General features: G+C 35.0%; 1 protein-coding gene across 1 annotated transcript in view; it reads right to left on the bottom strand.

Annotated features, from left to right (window-relative positions):
• LRP1B (LDL receptor related protein 1B) overlaps positions 1–10,366 on the bottom strand; it is a 2,189,733-nt gene that overhangs the window by 78,826 nt on the left and 2,100,541 nt on the right. Inside the window, exon 84 of the mRNA XM_027835590.1 lies at positions 2,114–2,275. Within this exon, the coding sequence (XP_027691391.1) occupies positions 2,114–2,275 (162 nt within the window). The remainder of the gene's footprint in view (positions 1–2,113; positions 2,276–10,366) is intronic.

The following is a 10,366-nucleotide window of genomic DNA, read 5'->3' as shown; positions in this document are numbered from 1 at the left end:
TCTCTCTCTCTCTCTCTCTCTCTCTCTCTCTCTCTCTCTCTCTCTCTTTCTCTCTCTCTCTCTCTGTGTATGGCCCCACTACTGGCAAGTGGTAGATCTGATAGATGATTCTAGTTGGGAGATTAATTGATAATTGCTTCTTTCCTTTCCAAGTTATCCTCTAAGAAAAAAGTCTCTTAATAACTATCACTCTGCTACTCACAAACCTTCAGAAGCTTCACCACTACCTGTTTGTAAAGTTCAAACCCCTTAGCTTGACATTCTAGGCTGGATTTAGAACAAATCCCCACTCTATAAAAATTTATGGAATTTAATTATTGACATAGGAAAATATCTGATAGCTTCAAATATAATGAATTAGAATTATCATATATGAACATAATTCTTAAACCACTTATTTTAATAGCCAAGCCCATTTGAACCAAAAGGAATAAGGCATGACACAGATGTTTCTAATGAGTGGAGTCATAATCGAAATTATAATTGTTTCCTGTGCAGGTTACTAAAGGACTTAGAAAACATCAGCAAAAGGACATCTAGGTTACCATTTAATTTTGATACTTGTCTCTCAGACACAAAGTCAGTTTGTCTACATTGGCCTTTAGCCCTAATATCATCACTATTAAATTACAAATAGCCTTTGGTATTTTCCCCTTCAGTTAATACTTTAGTTTAAATGCAAAATATTGTTCTTCCTCATTTCTTTGATTTACACCAAGAATCCTTGCTCCAGCAGAGCATGAAATACAGCTATGTTTGGTCCTGCACAACTTCCTTAAAGAAAACTTAATTTGATTTTTGTCATTATTTATCTCAGTCTCACCTCCCTGGGCTGCTGCTGTTCAAATTAATTTGCATTTCAGACCTCGGCATTTTACTTTGTCATTAGAGTTATGAAATGTTTTTACTCAGCACAACTAAGAACTGATGTTTTACCTCCCACTAATGGATCTTTAATTAGACATTATAATGAACCATTCTGTCATTCCTTCATTTCTAGTGAGTAGATTTGTATATGCTCAGTGATACAACCTTCTACTTATTATGTTTTTTTACTTATTGGATTAATAATTTTCATTGAACTGTCCACAGTCAGAGGATTGCTTCCTTGCAAACTACTGCCTCACCATTCTCCAAGGATGTTTGTTGACATCTTGATCAACAATGCTTGAGGACCAATCTTGCCTACGGTATTAAGACTTCTGGACTTTGGGAAAGTTACTTAACCTCTGTCTCAGGATTAATTGGTTAATTTTAATAAAGTGCTCTGTAGTAAAAAATGGTTAAGTGCTATGGCTCCTAATCGTGATAATGAAATAACTGTGCAGCCATTTGTAAAACATTAGACCCTCTCAGCCTCAGTGAATCTCAAAGCAAAGCATACATCAACTAGTTCTGTCCTTTCTAAGAACAATTATAGGCTACAGTGATTGTCATGTATCATTCTACCCTATGGCTTATTTCTAGCACATAACTACATGCAGATATACTGTCAATGAAATGAGACTGAAGATGCTGTCTTTAAAGTCAAATTTCTATTATATTCACAAATTAAATGGGAGGAGGAAGGGTAATACAAAAGTCATTTTACTTGGGTACTGAATTTATTCTATGATTTGCTTAGAGCCACCCTTTATAGGTATTTGGAGGGGTTTGGGAGAGAACTCAAGCAAATCACTGCTTTCATCTATGATTTACTAAAGCAATACATTGTGTCCTTCCACTAAAAAAATAACTTGATCTAATATTTTGGAATGGATGAGGAAGGCATGAGATTAAATATTTGTTAGGATTAAGTCATTTATGGATGATTGAAAGTTGCTTACATAAAACTTTTCATATTTTTTATGCATTTAACTAATAATTGAGCTGTCCACAAACCACTTAAATAAAGGTAGCTAGTAGTATCATTCTTCATTTCTAGGAAAAAAAAAATTGAACCAGCAATTAAAGTGGCCTACTCAAGGGCATATACTCAAGCCTAAATGAATAAGAGAAGAGACGAAAACAGAAACTAAGGAGAAGACTGAAATACAGTCACAGATTCCATCTAATTAAACATCAAAATCAAACCAGGATGAAGAATGTCTTGATAGACATAGCCTCCACTTACAGTATTGGCATCTGTCTCCGGTGTATTCAGGCATGCACTGGCAGTAGGGTTGGTTCCCCGCCGTAACACTGCAAGACCCTCCATTTTGACAAAACTTCTCACAGACCATCTGATTGCAGTTTGGTCCAGTAAAACCCAGAGCACAGCTACAGGTTGGCCTTCCTGTTGGTAATGGATAAAAAAGGCAGAAGAAAGCAAATAATTTGAATGAGTCAACATGGTGTGAAGGAAAGTCTTGAATTTTAATCCCAGCTTCAGTAGTCGTTCTCTAGCTGTGTGACTTTGGACAAATCACTAAACCTGCTTGGCCCTTGTACCTTTGGCGCTTATTTTAATCTCCCTTTAATTATAGTTATTTATGTCCTTTTCCCTTTGGGGCAGCTAAATAGCTGGAATTCAGGAAGGCTCATCTTGCTGAGTTCAAATCTAACCTGAGACACTTACTAGCTATGTGACTTTGGGCAAGTCACTTAACCCTATTTACCTCAATTTCCTCATCTGTAAAATGAGCTGGAGGAGGAAATAGCAAACCACTCTGGTATCTCTGCAAAGAAAATCCCAAATGGGATCACAAAGATTCAGACACAACTGCAAAACATGACTGAACATTTTACCCTTTAGATTATAACTTGACATTGAGACCTCTGTCATCCTTAATTTTACATTGAAAGTGTATTCCACATGATAGGCACTTAATAAATATTTGTCAAATTTAATTAGACTTCAGTCACCTCATTTTTGAAATGATGATCTTTAAGTCCCCTTTACTCTAAAATTTTCTGTGCTATATATCACGGAATCACAGAGTTGAAATAACCATCAGAGGTCATTAAATCCAACCCATATCTGACCAAGAATCCCTTTTCTTACCTTTCCAATAAGTGATCCCTTATTCTCTTCTCAAATAGCTCTAGTAAGAAGAAACTACTTTATTGTACAAATTGCTGTTGTTAAGTCTTTTTTCAGTTGTATCTGACTCTCTACAACCTCATTTGGGGTTTTCTTGGCAAAGATACTGGAGTGGTTTGCCATTTTATTCTCCAGTTCATTTTACAGATGAAGAACTGAAGGAAATGGTTAAGTGACTTGCTCAGGGTCACACAGCTACTATGTGTCTGAGGTCAGATTTGAATTCAGCAAGATAAGCCTTCCTTATTCCTAGCCCAGTGCTCTATCTACTGCACCACCTACCTTTCCCATTGTACAAATAATAAAATATAAAATCACTCTTCATTGGATTCCAGGCTCTATGTTCTTTCCCATATTTGCCCATTTATTGTTTTTCCCTACAGTTTACTATGTTAACTTATTGGGAATAGTATTATATCCTCTTTAGATTGTAAACTCCAGAAGGCCTAGGCCATATGTTCTAGTGTTCTGGTATTTCCCAGCTCCTGTTGCTATGTCCTCCACATGGTGTGAGCTTGAAAATGTAGCCAGTTAATAAATAAGCTCTACCTAAATGCGTTTTCCAACAACTTATGATTTACCAATGTATTTATAGTAGTTTATTTTGAACACAAGTGATTATAACATTCCATTACAATAATGCAAATGCATTTTAAAAAGTGTAATTGAAACAGTACACAATAGTGAATCTGTGAGATCATATATACATACATATATACAAACACATATACATACATATATATATATATACACATGTGTGTATATACTTGGTTTTTTATTTCTTCTTCCTTTTTTCTGCCACATAGACGTCATAATTATATTGAATATGGATAACATATTCAGCAGTTTTCAAAGCAATTCCCCTGCTAAGTGGCCATGTTAAAGTCTAAAGTATCTCATACCAATGGAATTGTTAAAGACTGAGATGGGAAATGGAATAAGGGGACCTTCTTCTATTGTGAAAATTCTCAGAAGAGAGAACTAATATTGGTGTGAGGAAATAAAAAGGTTTAGAGATAGTGTAAGAGTAAAGAAATGTGGCTTCAGAGGCAATGAGAAAAGGATAATGTTTAAGGACCAACTCAACAGCAAAGTCTCTTTGAATTGATTGATAAAGGTTTAGGGAGTTGATCAGTTGAGTTCCATGATTATTAATTTGTTGATCTTATAGGGAAGCCTGTTTTGGGGGGATCTTTGATTTCATTTCCCTATGAAGAGTGTGAATGTATGTCCCCTTGTTCATTTATTGTGAATGCCTAGGAATTTCCCCATTAGAATGTAAGCTCATTGCAGCTAAGATTGTTAGATTCATTGTACTCGTAACCTGGGACATGCTGGTAAATATTTATCAGTCAGCTCACCTCAACCCCCCAAAATACAGCATGACACATTTTAATATTATTATATTACTATAGTATATCAATTATTTAATGTACTTAATGTACTACTTAATACATTAATTTTTATATAAATATTTAATAACATACATTAATATTTTCTTGAGTATAGACACTCAACAAAACAATAAATCAAGCTCTGATGTGTAGTTTTGCCCATTTCTGATGTGTAAATGCTCTCACTTAAAATTTAACAGTCAGCTCTGCTGAGCTTGTACAGGCTGGTTCCAGTATATCCCTGGTTACAACCCCAACCTAAGCACAATGACTGGTACATGTTGTGTTCTTCCTAAATATTTATTGATTAACTAAGAGGATCATACACATATCTAGAGCTGGGAGAAACTTCAAGGTTATAGAGTTCAATCATTCCCCTCATTTTATAAATAATGAAACTGAGAGCTAAAGAGATTAAATGATTTGATGTCATAAGTATCAGATAGATATGGTATTTGAACCTAGGCAAGAGAGAGGAATTCATGAATAATGTTCTTGAACCCCTACTTCTTATGTAGAAAAGGGAGATTTGATTTCCTGGTCAGCACAATGATCACAATCTAGTGTTTTGGTCAGAGACAAGAGTTTCTTGGATAACACCAGCGTTAGGGGTAACATTGAATAAAACCTCAAATTCAAGAATTCAAAATTCAAGAGTTCATAGACCAGTCCTTCTGGAGAAAACCATCTTTCCTGAACACTAGCATTTCTTAGAGAATGATGATTGTTTTTATGGGCCCTATAGCTAGTCATGACATGGGAGAGGTGAGAGGCAAGTGTTCAGTAACTTGCTTCCCTTCACTATTCCCATGAGTTATTCATTCTATGCAAATATGATGGGAAAAGGTTGCCTGTTCAAAAGCCTCTTGGTGCATTTTCCATCAACATAACCAAAGGCTGACAAATATAAGTTTTGGGGGAGGGAGGACTATGTAGGATGATATGGGAGAGCTAGAAACCCATCAGAATATCAAAGGTTTGCTCGAATGACTACAAATTCAATTTTGTTTAAAGAGAAATTCTATCATTGATTAATATGTTTTCTGCATCTGTTCACGGGCTTCTGTGAATATTTTGCTTTTCTATATTTTCTGTGGGTCAAAATAGAGGCGGCCCTTCCAAAACACATTTATTGGCTTTAGTGCTTATAATAGGTACTGGGATCTTTTTACCCACATTTGGGAAAACATAGACATGAACTATATTTAAGATATATTTGGAGATTTCCTAGAGTAAATTAAAATTGGGCAAATAAAGAACAAAACAAGTAAATGACCTTTTTTGGTAAGACTTCAGGTCTGGACCTACTACATATGAACCCTGGACCTTTGGTGGATGGTTTAGGTATGGTTTTGGGCCAAGGGTTTTACACACAAAAAACTAATCATGTACACAGTTTACTAAGAGAGGAAGTATCCAACCTTAGGGTGGGGGACCTTACAGTTGAATTGGTTTTTAAATATCATCTGATAAATGATAGAAGCACCCCCCTTCCCAAGAGTTACTACACCTATAACATGATTGTCATCCAGATATGGAGTGGTGATTCATATACTAAGGTGATTTAGACCATTTTTACCTACAGGTACTGGTCTACACACACCAAAACCAAATTCTTATTTATTGATATTCAAGAATAGAAAAGAACTATTATATAGAGTTCATCCATATGTTTGGAAAGAAGTAGTTTGTTTTTGAATTATACCAGGTAGCTGGTGTGTCTGAACATATGTGTATATATGTATACACACACACACACACACACACACACACACATATACACACACATATATATACATATACATATATATTTATATATACACATACATACATACATGTATATATGTGCATGGATCTCTATATAAGTGTATATGAACATGGATGCATATAATAAAAATAAATTATGCATAATTTATTTGTTCTGAAAAAGCAAAATATCATCAATAAATATTTATTGAATCTGTAATATACACATGTTACAGTCTAAGCACCAAGGTTACACAGAAGTATCACACCTTACTCTTGCACTCAAAGGGTTTTGATCTATCTAGGAACACATAGTGTCTCTCTGTCTGTCTGTCTCAGTCTCTCCATATAGATGTACATGTACACATGTGTATATGTGTGTGTGTATACATACATACACATATGTACATGTATGTATACAATATGCATACGTATCTATATATGTATGTATGGGGGGAGGGAGGGAGAGAGAGAGAGAGAGAGAGAGAGAGAGAGAGAGAGAGAGAGAGAGAGAGAGAGAGAGAGAGACAGAGCATCTTGGACATAGTAGGAACTTAATAAATGCTAATTGACTGACAAATAAATGAGTAGTACAGCCAGTAAGTACAATAGGAGCTCACAGACAAAAGAGAGATCTATATGGCTTAAGCAGGTCAGGAAAGAGTTTTAATAATAGCATTTATATAGTGTTTTAAGGTTTACAAAACACTTTAGCCATGCAAACTCATTTGATCCTCACAATAGCTCTGTGGGGTAAATGCTATTACTACCACCATTTTACATATGGGGAAAATGAGGCACAGTGAGTTTTTTTTTTTTTTTAACTGATTTATCCAGGGTCATATAACTAGCAAGTGTCTGAGGCAGGATTTGAATTAGGCTTCCTTTTTCCAAGTCCTGCACTGTAAACATTGTGCCATACGGCTGCTTATTAAGGAAATAATACTTGAATTGGGTAGAAGTGCCTATGAATATCTCAAAACTATTTTGTGGTATATCTTTTTTTAATAGAAAAAAACTTGTATGAGAAAATAATGGTTCTTTCCAGACAAGTATAGAAGCACATGTTGCTAGGGGATAGTTTCCTTTTTTCTCCTATTTCAGAGGGAAAAAAAAATGATGTGCTTGTATTCCATCTACAGCTGGTTTTAAACTAGTGCAGATTGACAGGGTGGTCGTCTGGCATATGCTTCATCTAAGTTTTCAGCCAAATTCTATTGAAAAAGCTCTTCTTTCTTTCTTTTCCATTGAATAGAAAGACATTATTTTTTTCTTCACAAGGAGAAACCTTTCTATTCAGGAGAATATCCACCTTGAAAGAATGTGTGATGATACTGCAGATCCTTTGTTTGCTGATGGGAAATGAACCATCTGTTGCAGAATTATGGAATGTGCTTGAGCTAATATTTTCAAGGCACTCTCAGCATCTACCCTAACACGTATTATTATGTTCATTTATAAAAGCCTTCTTAGGTAGATAGTCGAATGCTATTGCTACATTTTAAGAAGAAAATGTAATGTTAGAATCACTAATGCATAGAATCACTATAGTAGTCATTAATATCAGAGAAATGGGGTGCTGACTGCCTAGATAGAATTTGCTCTGAGATAGAGGGTAAGTTAGTCTGAAGGAGGATGAATGAAAGCAAATTCCAGTTTTGTCTTTCTTAGTTCATTTCCCTTAATTTCCCTACATTTGAGATTTGATTATGTCTACTCTTACTAATAAGTTGCCTTCCTGACTCCTCCCCCACAACTGGGCTCCAAGCAAGTAAGGGTGTCACATACATGGTTTATTGGTGACCTTGTCTAGATAGGCAAGGCAAAATTATAATTAATTACCCAGACAATTCAATTAAAATCTTGATTCAGTTGTTTATTTCAGGCAAACTTATACTTTTGATATATTTTTCAGCTTGAATTATTCAAATAATTACAAGTGCTCTCCACCCAAATTTTCCTCTGTGGATCACGGGTATAATTTCTAAAACAAAGTATGGAGTAAAATGTACATTTGACATGAAATGCCATCTTTATTTTTCTTTTGTATGGAGAATAGGGATACAGATTAAATTTGGTTAAAAGTATTAGAATATCAGTACATATCTTCCTTTCCCACTCCTGGTGGGACTCCTGGTACACTCCTCCATACTTCTCCATAATGCCCCTGACCTGGGTATCTTCTCTACCCTCACCCTTTCAGCTTTAATGTGTTTTTTTTTCATCATTAGAATGTAAGCTCCTTGAGGGCAGGGGCTATTTTTTTTTTGCTTGTATTTGTATTCCCACTGCCTGGCACACAGTGCTTAATAAAGTTTGTTGACTGATTTAAAAAATATAGCATGGGCCTGAAAGCAGATGGCTAATGTAGGAATGATTATTTTAAATATATGTTTTTGTAAGAATAGAGGGAGGTCAAAATCACCTATTTGCCTTTGCCTCTGGTGCTGTGACTAAGTGAATTTTTTTTTTGGCAGGGGTTGGGGGGTGGGGTGTTCAGAATCCAACAATTAGAACTAAATGTGAACAGGATATCTACGTCTATCTATCTACATATATATATATATACACACACACACATATATACATGTATATATACAAATATACACATGTACATGTATTTGTGCATATGTGTATATGTATGTATTAGACACATATATACACATATGCACATATATGCTTGAATATATACACATATATGCTTACATACATAAGTATATGTATTGTGTGTGTATGTGTGTACATACACAAACACACACATGAATCAATCAGACCATTGTATAAGAGACTGGGTCATGCCCTAAGGCACTTTGTATAAAAAGAAGCTGCTGCTTCTGAATCTGAGAAGATTAGATTCTGAATTTTTGCATCTGAGAGGTTGGAGCAACATGGGAACAATGGCAGGACTGGGTTGTTAAAGAGAAAAGAAACACTGAAGAGAGCTCTTGGCTCTGTGGACATCATAGAAGAGAGAAGTCATGCTGAGAGAAGTCCTAAGAAAAGGTCAACTCTCTCCCCAAATTCCCCACTTGATGTCTAGCATATACAAAATTAATATATTTTTTGTTACCCAAATGTTTCCAATAAATAGAATTTTGTCTCAACCACAAAGAGTCCAAGAGTCAACTAGAGATAGATATAAACCTCTGCCTAGAAGATAGGAATTTTTCATCAGTGCAACCTTCATCACATTAAATAGTAACCCATATTTATATAGTGCTTTCAGGTTTAGAAATACCTTTCCTCAAAACAACTCTCAGTCATTTTCATCATAGGGTCATAGATTTAGAATTGAAAGTGACCTCCAAGGCCATATAGTAAAACCTGAAGCTACTACCATAAGATTTGATTTACTAAGAAATGATTACTTTTTTCATCATAGCAATAGTAATTATAAAGATTAAGCAACTTGTCTAAGATTCAACAGAGAGTAAGAGGAAGAAATGAAATTCAAATCCAGGTCCTCCTCCAAACCCAATAGTCCTTCAATTGTATCACACTGCTTCTATCCTGGTAGACATTAGATACTTTTTAGACTTCTTAATACATGCATGCTTTATTTATGTATTTCCCATTAAAAGAGTGTTTTTGTTTGTTTCCTCAGTAATAAAAAACGATTTGTTTGAATTATTCAAAAATTTTTGGCTATATAGATTTAGCACAAGTGTTTTTGAAAATGGACATTTAAATGGTTATTAACTAAAAGCAAGGTATATTTCTGAATTTAGGGTAGAAAATTCAAGCCTATACTCAGCTAAACTAATCATGCGATTCTTTGATATGTCAAATTTAGGGACAGATTTGAGGGTTATCCCTCATGCCGGGAATTCTCTTCCTCTTCATTTCTATCTCTTGGCTTCTCGGTGGCTCTGTTTAGGTCTTAGCTAAAATCTCACTTCCTATAAGAAGCCTTTTCCAGTCCCCCTAAATGTTAATGTCTTCTCTCTGTTGATTATCTGATTTATTTCATATATATATGTATATATATGTAAATATATATACATATACACACACATACATACAAACACACACACACACACACACACACACACACACACATATATATATATATATATACACTAATTTTTATTTACCTTTCTTTTCACCTCTAATACTTAGCACAATGCCTGGTACACAGTGGGTGCTGAATAAATGCTTATTGACTTGACTTGCCTTGTCCAGAGGAAGGGAGTAGTCTCTAATG

Source organism: Vombatus ursinus, unplaced genomic scaffold (genome assembly GCF_900497805.2).
Source record: "Vombatus ursinus unplaced genomic scaffold, bare-nosed wombat genome assembly UNPS02014816.1, whole genome shotgun sequence".
NCBI classification, from domain to species: domain Eukaryota; kingdom Metazoa; phylum Chordata; class Mammalia; order Diprotodontia; family Vombatidae; genus Vombatus; species Vombatus ursinus.
The sequence above is the reverse complement of the archived record's forward strand: the minus strand, read 5'-3'. Positions and strand labels throughout refer to the sequence as shown.